Here is a 15,212-nt window from a genome sequence, read left to right as displayed (position 1 = left end):
TTCTGGGGGAAATTCCATTCCTCCTCACCACTATGAGCTGAATAAAGAGCATGACATCCACTCTCGACTCTGAGTATATTTCAACTACGCTACAAAGCTGAAGGAGAGAGAGGGAGAGAGAGAGGGAGAGAGAGGGAGAGAGAGGGAGAAAGGCCTGGCTTTTCCTTTACACTGGAAGCCAAATGGTCAATGCCCTCTGTGCTTTGCTTTTTTGACACAAGGCAGTTCAGTCTCTGCTTCATAATAAACCCGTTTTCTTGCTTCTGAGCAGCTGCCTCTGCTACTCAGAGGAACAACAAAACCTTTTTTACTTTATTTTTAAGATAACAAGATGCCAAGATGCACATTCCTTCCTGGTGCACCTGCCATGTGGAATTACCATAAGCGGGCCTGTGCAACTGGAACAAAGATCGCTCGAGACAGACCACTGGTTCGCCTACCACAGCATTGTCTACATGGAGAACAGCTGCATCAGGCCCATCATCCTGTTCTCACAGCAGCCAACTAGATGCCTGTGGGAAGCCTGTAAGCAGAACATGAGTGCAACAGCGCTCTGCCCACCTGCGATTCCCAGCAACAGGAATTCAGAAGGATAAAGCCTCTGGCAGTGGAGGCAGAGCACAACCATCATGGCTAGTACTGTCTGGCAGTGGCTCTCAAGGGTTACAGTAAGAGGTCCCTCCCAGCCCTGTCTGGAGATGCTGGAGATTGAATCCGGAATCTTCTGCATGCCTAGCAGGTGCTCCAGCACTGAGCTATGCCCCTCCCCCTCCGACCTAGACAGGCAGAAACCAGCAACGACTTCCCCAAATCAGAATCTACTTGGTGCTTTACAAACACTTGGCAAAACACTTTTTTCTAGCTGGATGGAACCTGGCCAGATGCAGCTGCCAATCTTAATGGAGAAACATCTTTGGAGAAAACATCTCCTGGGTGTTAATTCTCCCTGAGAGAAACCTTTTGTTTTAGCTAAACTAGAGACAGTGAGGAGTTTTCATCTCACTTGACACCACACAGCAACATTCTCATTTCCCTTTGTATACAATAAGAGGAGGTTGCCCTCAAACTAGTTTTGGAGGATGAGAGGCCCTGCGACAACTACCTTTGGTGTTCTTCCGCTTCTGCCCCTTAAGGATTTGCCACTTCCTGCAAAGCAGCGAGCTGGCAGCAATCTGTTTTTTCTGCGTTGGCAAACGTTGGGAGTTTTCTTTTTCCTTGCTACTCCTCATTGGAAAGCATCCCAGACTTGCTTCCTAAAATCTGAACTGCCTTCTTGAAACGACCCATTTAATAAAGACAAACCTCTTTCAGCTTGCCAGCGTGCTCTGCACTTGACATAAGGAAGACAGCTTTTCAGACGCAAACAAAATTAACTGCGCCTTTGCGAAACCCGACGATCTTTCCTCCAAGTATGGAAAGGTGTGGGCTATATGCTCGTCACTTCCTGATTCCAGTTAGCCTGGAAGTGCAAGTCTTTTGCCAAAGCTCGGGGGAGAGGGAGACGGAGAGAGAGAGAGGGAGAGAGAGAGAGAGAGGCTGGATTTCCTGCCTATCCCAACTGAATGTAAGTAGGAAACAGGAGGTTGGCTGTTAGAAACTGGCAGGATAGGTGTACCCAAAAATCTATGACGGGAAAGAAATTAGCCCAGCAAAACTGGAGAGAAGGGCCATGCCTAGCAATTCACTACTGTTACTGCTACCTCTGTACTGTCTGTCTTCAAGCACGGCAAACAAGGCACAGAACATTTCAAGATAAGGATCCGAAGTATAAATGGGCAGCCCTAACCTAGAGACTAACAGCACTAAAAGTGACCTACAGAGCAAGCTGGCTCTTAGGACAGATGTCACCCAGGCAAGCAGGAGAAGTGGTTTTGCTCAACTTTCAAAGCAGACTGCCAACACCTGACATTCAGAATAGACAGGAAGGAGGGCAGGATGCCATGCAAGGTAGCGAGAGGAGAAGCATCCTTCTTCCCACCCTCCCTTGCCACTGGAACAAATGATGTGATTTAAAACTGGCTACCTACTCACTACTGAGCTAGGTTCAAGGCCTTAGTTTTAATCTGCAAAGCCCTGAACAACTTACGTCCAGGTTATTGCAGGGACTTTCTAAGCACTTATATCTCAGCACCATTGCTGAGATCGTCTGTAGGAGCTTCGGTGTTTGCCTCTGAAGTTTTTATTTATCATTTATTATTATTATTACTTTTAAAAATTGATATACCGCTTGATTATAGGGTGGAAAAATCCTCAATTGACACCAACACAAAACTGAGCCATTCAGCGTCATTGCCTATTTCTGTGGAAAACTCTTCCAGCAGGGATTCAGCAGGTGCTCTCTGCATTAACTTTAAAAGGTTGGTGGGGAAAAATTCCTTGCTGCCAGGCTTATACAGACATGTAAGGTGGGGGGGGGGGTTACATTTCCCACAATAGTCAGCTGGTGATCTGCTTTAATATTTGTGTGATTCCTATTATAGATTAACCGCTTTGATATTTTAAAATGAAATGACAGTCTGTTTCGGCACTAATGGCAGGTGAGCTGGGTTAAGCAGCAGTAGATGGGAAGATACTATACCCTAAGTCAGACCACTGGTCTTTCCAGCTTCACATCGTCTACATTTACTGCCATTGGCTGTGCTGGATTTTAGACAGGGGTGTTTGTGAGTCTTTCTAACAACTAAATGCTGCTGATGTGCTCCAGCACCAGAACACCGATTAGTAAGTTTGGAAAAGACCAAAAGGCTTATTTAGGTCACATCCCAGGTATGTGGCAGAACCACCCAGTACTTCAAGGAAGGACCATAGCTTAGTGAGAGAGCAATTTGCTTTGCAGGCCCAAGATTTCTTCCCTTGCATCTCCACACAGGGCTGAGAAGACCCTTTCTGAAATCCTGGTGAGGTGCTGCCATAAGACTTATATTATCCAATAAACATTTAAGGGTCAGCAGCAAAAGGAAGACTCTTGCCACCAACACTTTCCCCATGTATCCAATAATGGGATCTCCCACTTGACCTCTTTCTGCTACAGAGATGGACACAAGGACAATGGTCCATCGACTATTGCATCCTGTTCTCACAGTGGCCGAGCAGATGCCTCTGAGAAGCCTGCAAGCTAGACATGAACGCAACATCACTCTGCCCACCTGGGAGTCTCAACAAGTGGTATTCAGAGGCATAACACCCAAGGCCGTGGAGATGGAGCATAGTGAATATATTGCGCTAGATGACCCAGTGGACTGACTTGGTACAGCGTAGCTTTGCATGAATATCCCACCAAACAGAGCCAGATGTGAAATAGTGATCCAAGACATTTTGCTGCCTGGATAGAAGCCAAATGGTTCGCCTCCCCCCTCCCCCATCCTGTATACCTGAAGGAGCATCTCCACCCCCATCATTCAGCCCAGACACTGAGATCCAGCACCGAGGGCCTTCTGGCAGTTCCCTGATTGCGAGAAATAAGGTTACAGGGAACCGGACAGAGGGCCTTCTCGGTAGTGGCACCCAACCTGTGGAACATCTTCCCTTCAGATGTGAAGGAAATAAGTAGCTATCCTATCTTTAAAAGACATCTGAAGGCAGCCCTGTTCAGGGAAGTTTTTAATATTTAATGCTGTATTGTTTTTAATACTTGATTGGGAGCAGCCCAGAGTGGCTGGGGAAATACCAACTCTTCTCAGGTATAGTTTATTTTCAACGGCTATTTGTTCCTGTCCTCCTCGTTCCCCCCAAATACCTTTGATATTCCCGTATTAGGCCTATCATGCTTTCGGAAAGTGCTTGCGTGTCTTGCGAAAACCTGAACAAATCCTTCAGCTGAGCCTTCAGTCTCTCAACCTTTGATTCCTCTGCTGCGAGAGTTGCCTTTGCTGCCTTAAAACACAAAGGTATTATGATTTAAAATGCACACATCAAATCAATTTATCTTACTGGGCACATTTGCATATATTTTTATTCTGCATTTATCTAGAAAAAGGCAATTTTCTTGTTCCAGATTGCTTCCCTATTGCTCTTAAAATTCCCTGAGCAAAACAAGTTTGCATACTTCAATCACATGGGCATGTATAAGTGTAGATAAGAAAGGCCGGCAGGATAATACAGACTTAACAATTTCCTTGTTCCCTGTCTGTCCCTGACAAAATAATCACTCACCATGAATTTTCTCCACAGAGTGATTAAGTCTTCGTTGCCTCTCACTCTGTCATCTGATTCAAAGGTGCTTCCTAATCTCTTCAGGCTTTTACGGAAGTCCTGGACCTCACCTTCCAAGAGCCTGGCTTGCGAATGATAGGCGTTTTCAGATTTAAGGCTCTTCAGCAGCCTCTCTTCTTCCTCAGCGCTGACCACCTTCAGCTTCTCCAGGGCTTTCTTCAGATCTTCAAGCTCCTCTTTCAACTTCTCGGCTCCCAGCGGGGAGGTGTTCTGCATCACACCTGTAGACTGAGCTTCAAGATGTCGCCATTTCTTTTCCCCACTCTTCACATCTTTGGCAATGTCCTACAGGAGAAAGGGGTTCAGAAAGAGTTACATAGAGGGACAAGGTTGCTACTACGACATCCCAGGACTACTTGGACTAGATTAACCTTGGGAGTTGCTTCCAACTCTACAATTCTACTACTACTACTACTACTACTACTACCATTCACACTCAGGTACATAGGAAACTGCATCGTTCTGAGTCTGACCCATTGGCCCATCCAGCTCAGAACTTTCTGTCTGTTGATCTCCAGGGTTTCAGGCAGGAGTCCCTACCTGAAGAAGCCAGGATTGAACCCAGGACCTTCTGCATGCAAGGCTCTACCCACTGAGCTATGGCCCTTCCCCAAATAATGCTAATAAATATTTCGTTTTAAATGCTCTTCCTCCCAGAGTTGTCAATTTCCAATTTTTAAAAAATACCTAGAGCACTTCCAGGTTGTTGCTATTTTTTGGCTGTGATTCAATCGCATACCAGCAAATTCAGGTTGCGCAAGTACAGCTGACCGAGAAGTCTTGTGCAACTAACCCACTTCCCCCAAAACTTGGACGTTTTGCTCTGAGGAAAGAGTGGGATAACTCTTACTTTGACGCAACACCATCTAACCTGCCCGCAAACAAACCAGAATGGGTGCCCGTTACATAGTCAGCTTCGTCTTATCTCCCTGCAAGCAAATCAGGATGAATGCCCAATGAGCAGGTCATGTGGAAGAACACCAAGTCAGCGGTCAGAGCAAGGGACAGGTCAGTGGGTGGAGCCAACGTGGGATTTAAGTGGCCAGAGGCAGGGCCTGGTGTGTTTCTGTCTGATTGGCCCCGGTGGGCTTACTTAGAGGCAAGGAGTTTGTGCTCTGAGCAGTAACATGTGACCAAGTCAGACCACCATTTTTATTTCCCAGAATGCCCCCAGTGTAGCGCGGCTCCAGGACATTGCAGGAAATTAAAATGTCAGCTAAACCCAGGCACCTGGCGCAGCTTGGAGCACTGGGCCAATATATACTGTATATATGGGGAGAGGTGCTCAGGAGTTAGGCTGTGCTGAATTGCTGAGGTACTGAGGTCCAGCTCCGAGGGACTTCTGGCGGATCCCTGACATTGAGAAGTTAGGTTACAGGGAACCAGGCAGAGGGCCTTCTCAATGCCCTCCCTGGGGAATGTCAAGGAGATAAAGAACTACACAACTTTTAGAAGGCACCTGAAGGCAGGCTTTATTGGGAAGTTTTTAATGTTTGACGTTTTATTATGTCAAAATAATAATAATATTTATTATTTATTTTATTATTTATTATGGAAACCCAGCCAGATGGGTGAGGTGGTAGCAGTAGTAGTAGTAGTGATAACAACAACAACAACAACAACAACAGCAGCAACAACAACAACAACAGTTGCTCAAGGATGCCACATGAAAATGCCTGTCCTGCACATTCTGGCACATTCAAGCGTTGAGGGCTCCAACACCGGCACAATATCTCTTCTTTTTTTAAAAAAAAATTTCCTCACAACAACCATGTGAGGTAGACCAGGCAACCTCCCCCAAGGCTGCCTTGTGAGCTTCAAAGCTGCAGAGGAATGGGATCTTTGAAATGGAGGCTTCTGTTTGGGTGGAACACATGAGCTCTTTCAGAACATGCATTTCATACACCTGCTCATGGATGGACGAGGAAATAGGAGTAAAGCTTTCCGCTCGCGACAGAAAGCCCTGACACTGTTCAAGTACCTGCAATGACTTAATTCTGTTCTCTGCTGGCGATTTTGCTTCTTGACTAAGGCAGGAGTTTAATCTCTCTGTCACCTGGGTCAGCCACAGCTGAAACTGGTCCACGTTGCTCTTATATCGCTCGTGTTCCTTTGTTATCTTTTCAAGCAGCTGCACTCTCCTCTGTAAAAAGAGAAACATCAGAAACAGCGAAAGCGAAAGTTATCTTTGTCCTCATACTTTGCATTTTTGAGAAACCCAGAACACAAAGAGCCTGTTCTTTTCCCTTTGCCCCTTCGCGTGCTCGTGCTCACACACACACACACCCGTCACTTGGCTGCTTTTGGGAATTTTGAAACAGTTTGCTGTCTTCAGCTCAAGAACAAAACAGTGTGTTCCAGGCCTGAGGATGCTGTAATTACCAAGCACTTAATTAAATGAATGCAAGGTTTTCAAGGGCCTTGTGAGGTCACAGTCTTTCATTCTCTAGAAAAGAAAAAGCGAGATAACAAAAGAAAGGCTTAGCATGCCAAAATCTATCTGCAAAACATCCATGCTGGATTTCCACATTTTATACCCACAATTTCAAAACGCTTCATCTGTAGAAAAAGAATGCACTTCAATGCTGCTTACTTAGCTTTTGCACAATTTATTATGCAGATGAAGGCCACAGCCACCAGGGGGCCTGTGTGGGCCTTCAAATTTTCTACCCGTTTTTTGCTCATGAAAATGCAGTACAGTGGTACCTCGGGTTACATACGCTTCAGGTTACATACGCTTCAGGTTACAGACTCCGCTAACCCAGAAATAGTACCTTGGGTCAAGAACTTTGCTTCAGGATGAGAACAGAAATTGTGCTCCAGCGGCGCAGCGGCAGCGGGAGGCCCCCATTAGCTAAAGTGGTGCTTCAGGTTAAGAACAGTTTCAGGTTAAGAACGGACCTCTGGAACGAATTAAGTACTTAACCTGAGGTACCACTGTACAAGGAAATCATTCTGCAAGCCTTTCTCTACCCAAGGGCTGTGGTTGGCTGGGGTTGCGCACTGGAACTTGTGAAGTTTCGGCATTAACTGTCCAACTGACTGCAGCTGCAACCTTGTGCCCAACAAGAATTTCTTCCAAGTAATCCCGTAAACAGGCTTGGACTTGCACCTTTATTTCAGTGGGAGAGTTCCACTTGCCCTTAGTTTGCCCGTCAATGCAACCCAGGGCTTAGAAACACTTCCTCTTCTTGAAAAAATAACAGCAGCATCAATGGAGTCAATGACACAGGCCCTGCTTAAAATAAATCAGTCACTAGAAGTACTTACCAAGCAATCTGCAGAACTCACTAAACAGTCTACAGAGAACTCAAAGAAATTGACGGAGTTGACAACAAGACTAGACCTGAATACAACAACAATTTCATCTAATACAGATTCTATAAACCGTTTGGTTCAAGAATCTACGGAAACAAGGAAAATAGCTGAGAGTGCTAGGTCCACTGCTGAAGAAACCAAAGGAAAGTTTGCGCCTATTGTAAAAAAAGTACATGAACATGATTCAGCATTAGCCCTACTAGAACTGGAAAGGAAAAGTAAGAATCTGAAATTAAGACTGGTTCCAGAAGAGGAAGAGGACAAGCTCGGGGAATTCCTTACAGACAAATTTCAAGACTTCTGGAATGATGAGCTAGATGGAGAGGAAGATGAATTTATGATAACCTCAGCCTTTCGGATTGGCAGGAAGCAAGGGAAGAAGCCAAGAGATTGTTTAATTACCTTAGGATCAAAGGAACAAAGAGACAAAATATTGAACCTACATTTCCAGAAGGCCTTGGTCATTAAAAATTCTCAGATTCAAATCTTCAAGGATATTCCTAAATACTTTTTGGAGGTTAGATCTCAATTTAAAGAATTAGTTGATCTACTTAAGAAGAATAACATCCCATTTAGGTGGGAATTTCCACAAGGGCTGTCCTTTAGCTACAAAGGGAAGAAAATTAAAATAAAAACAAACCAGGATAAAGAGATCTTTTTGGAAAGAAATCAAGAGGATCTTCAGAAAGGAACTGTCAGCGAGGAGGAAGTACCGGACATCTCAAATCTATCATTTGGACTGAACCGAGCACCGACCGAGGAGGAACAACAACTTGGTGCAGTCGGTGGAAGGTCTACCCAGTAACCAAAATGTCTCTGCAACTCTTCAGCTGGAACTGCAATGGTTTGAACCACCCTCGAAAAAGGGGCCAAGTATTTCATTTATTAAAGAAGGAACATCTAGACGTAATCTGTTTACAAGAAACTCACATTGCCAGGATACATAGAAAACTTTTAACAAACAAGAGATTAGGACAAGAATTTATATCATCAGATAGAGTCAAGAAAAGAGGAGTTGTGATTTATGTCAAGGAAAAATTTGAACCAAAATTGATCTTTAAGGATGACCAAGGAAGATACCTGGCAGTGGAAATCCAAATTTATGGAGAAAAAATATTGATTGTCGGAGTTTATGCACCAAATGAGGGGAAGGCTGAATTCTTTAAGAAGTTGCATGAGACTTTAATGGACTTTTTGGACTTTAAAATTATAATGATGGGTGACATGAATGGAGTCGTCTCTACAAACATGGATAAGGCCCAAAGACAAACAATATCTAATGACGGAAGACTACCAAAGACTTTTTTTGACCTGACTGACACTATGGATCTGATCGATATTTGGAGAACTAGGAACCCTCTGGAAAGGGAGGGGACTTTCTTCTCTGAAGCAAAAATGACATGGACTAGAATTGATCAAATATGGATTTCTAGTAATCTGGCATCAAAGGTTAAAAAAACAGAAATCTGCCCAAAGACCTGCTCTGACCATAATGCTGTCAAGATGGAAATGAAACTGACAACAGCTGGAACCTTTAGATGGAGAATGAATGACACTCTCTTTGGAGATGGGGAAATTTGCAAAAAGGCCCAAGAAACACTTAAAGACTACTTCGAGATCAATTTGAGATCAGACACAGAAAAAAGAATCATTTGGGACGCAAGTAAAGCCGTGATGCGTGGCTTCCTAATACAACAGAATTCAATAAAGAGGAAAAAGCAGAATGAGAAGAAAGAGAAAATTTGGAATCTAATAAAAGAAGGGGAGAAGAAATTGAGATCTAAGCCTAAATCCCAGGAGATATTAAGAGAAATAAAATTCTATCAGACACAATATATGGAATTGACGAACCAGGAAATAGAATGGAAAATTAAACAAATGAGACAAAAGACTTTTGAATCTGCAGATAAATGTGGGAAGCTACTGTCTTGGCAACTGAAAAAGAGACAAAAATTGAACACAGTGACATCACTCGAAGTAGATGGGAAGTCTATTAATAAACCAAATGAGATAAGTAATTGTTTTCAAAGTTTCTTTAAGAAATTATACAAACAAGGGCCAAAAAATGAACAGGAGATAGAAGAATTTATTGGAAAATACGGACTATCAAAAATCTCTGAAAACAACAGAAGGAGTTTAAACGAGAAAATTACAGACCAAGAAATAGAGAGTGCCATCCAGGATATGAAGCTGGGAAAATCACCAGGACCAGATGGATTAACTACGAGATATTATAAAGTATTGAAGGATTGGTTAATACAACCATTGAAAGAAGTCTGCAACCAAATTTTGGAGGGGAAAAAGGCTCCCGAATCGTGGAAGGAAGCATTCATCTCACTTATACCAAAGACAGAAACTGAGAAACATCAAGTCAAGAATTACCGCCCTATATCACTTTTGAATGTGGATTATAAAATTTTTGCAGACATTCTAGCAAAAAGATTCAAAAAAGTGCTGTTAGAGGAGATTCACAGGGACCAAACAGGCTTTCTACCAGGCAGGCATTTGTCAGACAATGTGAGGAATATTATAGATATTCTAGAACTTTTGGAAACTGACATAAATAGAAAAGCTGTTTTGATTTTTGTGGATGCAGAGAAAGCCTTTGACAATATTTGTTGGAGTTTTATGAAGAGGAATCTCCAAGGAATGGGGGTAGGCAAGAACTTTGAAAATGGTATAAGTGCAATTTATTCTGAGCAAAAGGCCAAACTTATTGTAAATGGTATGGTTATGGATGAAATTCCAATAGAGAAAGGGACACGACAGGGATGCCCAATTTCCCCTCTATTGTTTATATCGGTACTGGAGGTTTTCCTTAACATGATTAGAAGAGACCAGCTGGTTAAAGGTATACAGGTCGGAACTAAACATTATAAGCTAAGAGCATTTGCAGATGACCTAGTTTTGACACTACAACAGCCAGAAACTAGCACAAAAAGAGTTTTGGAACTTATTGAAATATTTGGTCAGGTAGCAGGTTTTAAATTGAATAAACACAAGACAAAGGTGTTGGAAAAAAATCTCACGGTGGGGGAAAAAGATAGTTTTCAAAGAGAAACGGGTTTGGAAATTACTAAAAAGGTAAAATATCTGGGGGTGAACTTAACATCTAAGAATGTGAATCTATTTAAAGATAATTATGAGAAATGCTGGGCTGAAGTGAAGAAAGATTTCGATATATGGTCAAGATTGAGACTTTCCTTGTTAGGCCGAATTGCTGTAATTAAGATGAATGTATTGCCGAGATTGTTGTTTTTGTTCCAGACATTGCAAATTTTAGATAAGATGGACTGTTTCAAGAAGTGGCAGAAAGATATATCTAAATTTGTCTGGCAGGGCAAAAAACCCAGAATTAAATTCAAGATTTTGACTGATGCAAAGGATAGAGGGGGCTTTGCCCTGCCGGACTTAAAACTTTATTATGAAGCAGCAGCTTTTTGCTGGCTGAAACCATGGCTACTTCTTGAGAATACAGATATTCTGGACTTGGAAGGTTATGATAATAGTTTTGGTTGGCATGCATATTTATGGTATGACAAGGTAAAGGTACACAGAAATTTTAAAAATCATATTATTAGGAAAGCATTGTATAATGTATGGAATCGATATAAAGATTTGTTTGAAAGTAAAACCCCCAGGTGGCTGTCACCAATGGAAGCTAAGGCGGTAAAAAGATTGAACATGGATACAGACTGGCCAAAATATTGTGAAATTATAGAATATGATGGTGAAAAGTTGAAACTACAGAGTTTTGAGAAATTGAAACCTAAAGTCCGAGACTGGTTACATTATTACCAGATTAATGAAACTTTTAAGCAGGACAGAAAACTAGGATTTCAGAAGGAGAGGTCAAAGTTAGAAACAGAATTGCTAGAACCCAATACTAAGAATTTGTCTAGAATGTATAATCTGCTGCTAAAATGGAACACACAAGATGAAACGGTTAAATCAGCCATGATTAAGTGGGCACAAGATATTGGTCATGATATTATGTTTGCTGACTGGGAGCAGTTATGGACCACAGGTATTAAATTTACGGCATGTAGTGCCCTGAAAGAGAACATAATGAAAATGATCTATAGGTGGTACATGACCCCAGTCAAGCTTGCAAAGATATATCATTTGCCCAATAACAACTGTTGGAAGTGTAATGAATGTGAAGGAACTTTTTATCACCTTTGGTGGACCTGCCCAAAGATTAAGGCCTACTGGGAAATGATCTATAATGAAATTAAGAAAATCCTTAAGTGGACATTTGTAAAGAAACCGGAGGCTTTTCTCTTGGGCATGGTCGGCCAATTGGTACCAAAGAAAGATAGGACCTTTTTTATGTACGCAACAACAGCAGCAAGAATCCTTTTGGCGAAGTATTGGAAGACTAAAGAATTACCTACTCTGGAAGAATGGCAGACCAAGGTGACTGAATTTATGGGACTGGCAGAGATGACCGGCAGAATCCGTGACCAGAAGAAAGAGACAGTGGAGGAGGACTGGAAAAAATTTAAAATCTATCTTAAAAATTGTTGTAAAATTTCGGAATGTTAAGATGTCAGGGGATTGGACACTAAGAATTACAGCTATAAATCGAAATTTATAAAGCAGAAACTCTTTTTAAAGAGAATTAAATATAAAAATGGGATGAAGAATTGCTAAAAATTTTGAAATTTGGATGCAGTGAAGGGGAGGTTTGGGGAAGTCGCATTATGTTTGTTTTGTTTTTTCTTTATGTTGTAAAATCAATAAAAATTATTATATAAAAAAAAAATAGAAACACTTCCTCTTGCCATGCTCCTTTCCCACTTAGGGAAAACAGCTCTTTAGTGCGAAATTGGAGCAAATGGCCATTTGGGATTTCCCCAGATTGCCATTTGTTCCTATCTGTCGCTAAAGAGCAGGTTTTCCCTTGGTAAGCAGTGGAGCAAGGGGAAAAGAGCTCAGACCCAGGCTTCCTAGGCATGACACAAGTGGAAGCGTGAATGACTGTGCTTTTTTTTCTGTGCTTGGTGCTTTATCGTGTTTTTAATATACTGTTGGGAGCTGCCTGGAATGGCTGGGGAAACCCAGCCAGATGGGCAGGGTATAAATAATAAATAATTGTTGTTGTCGTTGTTGTTGCGTTATTCCAGCATTATCATATACAAAAGGGCCCTCCTTCGACAGGCCTTTTAAGAAGAGAACTTTTATCCCAGTTTGCATCTATATTGCAACTATTTTTAACTGGTTTTTAAATTATATGGAATTGTTTTCAAACATTTGTATTACTTTACATAATGGGATTGTGTGTTTTTTTAAAATTGTTTTATATACAGAACTGGTTTTACATGTTTTTCCACTTTTCCTGTTTTATGGTCGTAACTGCTTTGTTTTATAATTGTTTCATATTTTATAACAGCCACAGCAACAACATATTGTACGTTTGCCACCCACCCTCTTCCCACAACTCACCTTGCTTCCCCTCCAACATTATACAATGCACATTTTTTTGCAATCCAAGAAAATCTTTATTAAAAATTATTTCAAACAACAACAGCAATTTTATTATTTGTACCCGCCCATCTGACTGCATTGCCCCAGCCACTCTGGGCGGCTTTCAACAAAATATAAAAACACAGTAAAACATCAAACGTTTAAAAACTTCCCTATACAGAGCTGCCTTCAGATGTCCTCTAAAAGATGTCTTCTATTTCATTGTTGTAGCCTTATGGTAAAAGTTGAGTGAGAAATCAAATAAATAAATAGGCCGTCTTTTGAAATGTTGTGACACATGGATGTTGAAAAACAATAGATCAAGGTTGTTTCTGAGACCTGACTTGCTCCTTATCTCATTTTTCGGGATTAGATTTTCTGGTGCATTTCTGTAACCATGAGAACAGGTTACTTAGAAAGAAAGAAAAAGCGAATGAAGGTTGCATGTTTATCTTTTTAATCAGTTGGCCTTTTTGGCCTGGCTCTGCTATAATTTATAACTATTGCAATTTCTCAAGGCTTTTGAAAGCTTAGCTACTTATCCACATCTATCAAGAGGATCCAGACTATGGTATTTCTTGTGGAACCAACCGAAAGGTCATTGTCAGGCACACAAGTTGAGAGTTAAAATGTTATTTGTGTTTAGTGTTTCAGGGACCCAACCTTTTGTCTGGAACGTTGTGTACAAAAAGAGATGGTAAAAGTAATCAGTGCAAAGTGATGCCAAATGAAATTCCAGGTTGTTGTTGCTGCTTCCCTCACCTGAACCATGACAAAACCCAAACTTACCAGTTGGATTGCAGTGGGACACATGTTTATTTGCACTATCCTGCATGAAATAAGCATTTCTTGGGCCTGATTCTAACCCAGTGTACATAAACAAAGGGGTACACAGACTTTAGGCTTGTATGATTGACTCTGTTTTCTACCTATGGTCCGCCAACCCTCTCTAGGTGGGGCCATCCTCTGTGCAGAGCCTAGAGAAATGGGAGCCATCTTCTGAACCAGGTTGGGTCTTGTGGGATTGCCCAGAAGCCTCTGCACTTTCATAAGGCTTCTTGGGAAGGTGGGACTTCCTCAAAGTGGGGATTCCTGCCATGAGACCTGCTTTACAACCCCCCCCCCCATCAGATCCCTTGCTGGGAATTTGGTTGGTCACTGGTTGACAGGGCTAGAAAGGAATTTTGCTCACGCCAAACTGGCATGCAGTTGTGAGTTTTTCACTTTCCCCTCAGCAGGAGCTCTGTAGGGACATTCGACGAAAAAAATAAAAAATCTGTTTCTTATCATAACTGTGGAGGCACCAGGTAGTGGGTGGGATCTTGCAGGCAGTGCATTAGACAGCTGTAGCTTGAATGTATGGTGGGGATGGCTTTGTACTGCTCAGCCAAGTTGGCCAGTGAAACTCACATACTTGGCCTGCGCCACAGTGGGAACGTTACGCTGGCAATGTCCAGGAGGGGACCCCAGCAAATCAGCTAGGATAGCTCATCGGGAAGCCAGTCATTATTCCTGCCCATGCCTAGACAACCCTGTATATTGCTGTAGCCAATAAAACTGTGTCCAGTTTTCACGCACAACTGCACTCCACATTTCAAGCAGCATCATACCACTTTAAACAGCCATGGTCCCCCCCCAAGAATCCTGGGAAGTGTAGTTTGTTATGGGTGCTGAGAGTCATTAGGACAGCCCTGTTTCCCGCACAGAACTACAATTCCCGTAGCACACTGGAAAGAGGGATTGATAGTTAAACCCAATGCTTTTTTTCCTTAAAAAATGTTTAGGGGTGCTCTCATTTTCCTACTCATATTGAAAGACTGAGGCCAAACTTAGATTCACAAAATGTTTAGGGGTATGTGTACCCCTGCTTCCCCCCCACAAAAAAGCACCCGGTAAACCACTCGGGAACTGTAGCTCTGTGAGAGGAATGGGAGTCTCCTAACAACCCTCAACACCCTACAGTTCCCAGGATGCTTTGGGAGAAGGCATGCCTGTTTAAAGTGGTATGATACGGCTTTAAATGTACAGTGCAGTTGGTGTATAAATCTCCCATTTGTTTCACTCCTGGGATGAGGCCCACTCATACATGGATGCAATTGTAGAGTCTCGGGCCAGCCAATCAGAGCTAGATGCAGAAGGCATGCACTTAGAATTAAAAAATCATGGACCCGGGGATTTGATCTGAGCACCAGAACTGAACAGAGCTCACAGCC

At 42.3% G+C, this 15,212-nt stretch overlaps 1 protein-coding gene across 2 annotated transcripts in view; it reads right to left on the bottom strand.

Annotated features, from left to right (window-relative positions):
- SYNE3 (spectrin repeat containing nuclear envelope family member 3) overlaps nt 1–15,212 on the bottom strand; it is a 96,335-nt gene that overhangs the window by 41,656 nt on the left and 39,467 nt on the right. For both annotated transcript variants that reach the window (XM_081859244.1, XM_081859245.1), the window contains exons 6-8: nt 6,194–6,355; nt 4,153–4,497; nt 3,737–3,873 (exon numbers count right to left, since the gene is read on the bottom strand). In XM_081859244.1, coding sequence (XP_081715370.1) covers nt 3,737–3,873; nt 4,153–4,497; nt 6,194–6,355 — 644 coding nt within the window. The remainder of the gene's footprint in view (nt 1–3,736; nt 3,874–4,152; nt 4,498–6,193; nt 6,356–15,212) is intronic.

Source organism: Podarcis erhardii (assembly GCF_964252035.2).
Source record: "Podarcis erhardii genome assembly, chromosome: 1".
Taxonomy (NCBI): Eukaryota; Metazoa; Chordata; class Lepidosauria; order Squamata; family Lacertidae; genus Podarcis; species Podarcis erhardii.
The sequence above is the reverse complement of the archived record's forward strand: the minus strand, read 5'-3'. Positions and strand labels throughout refer to the sequence as shown.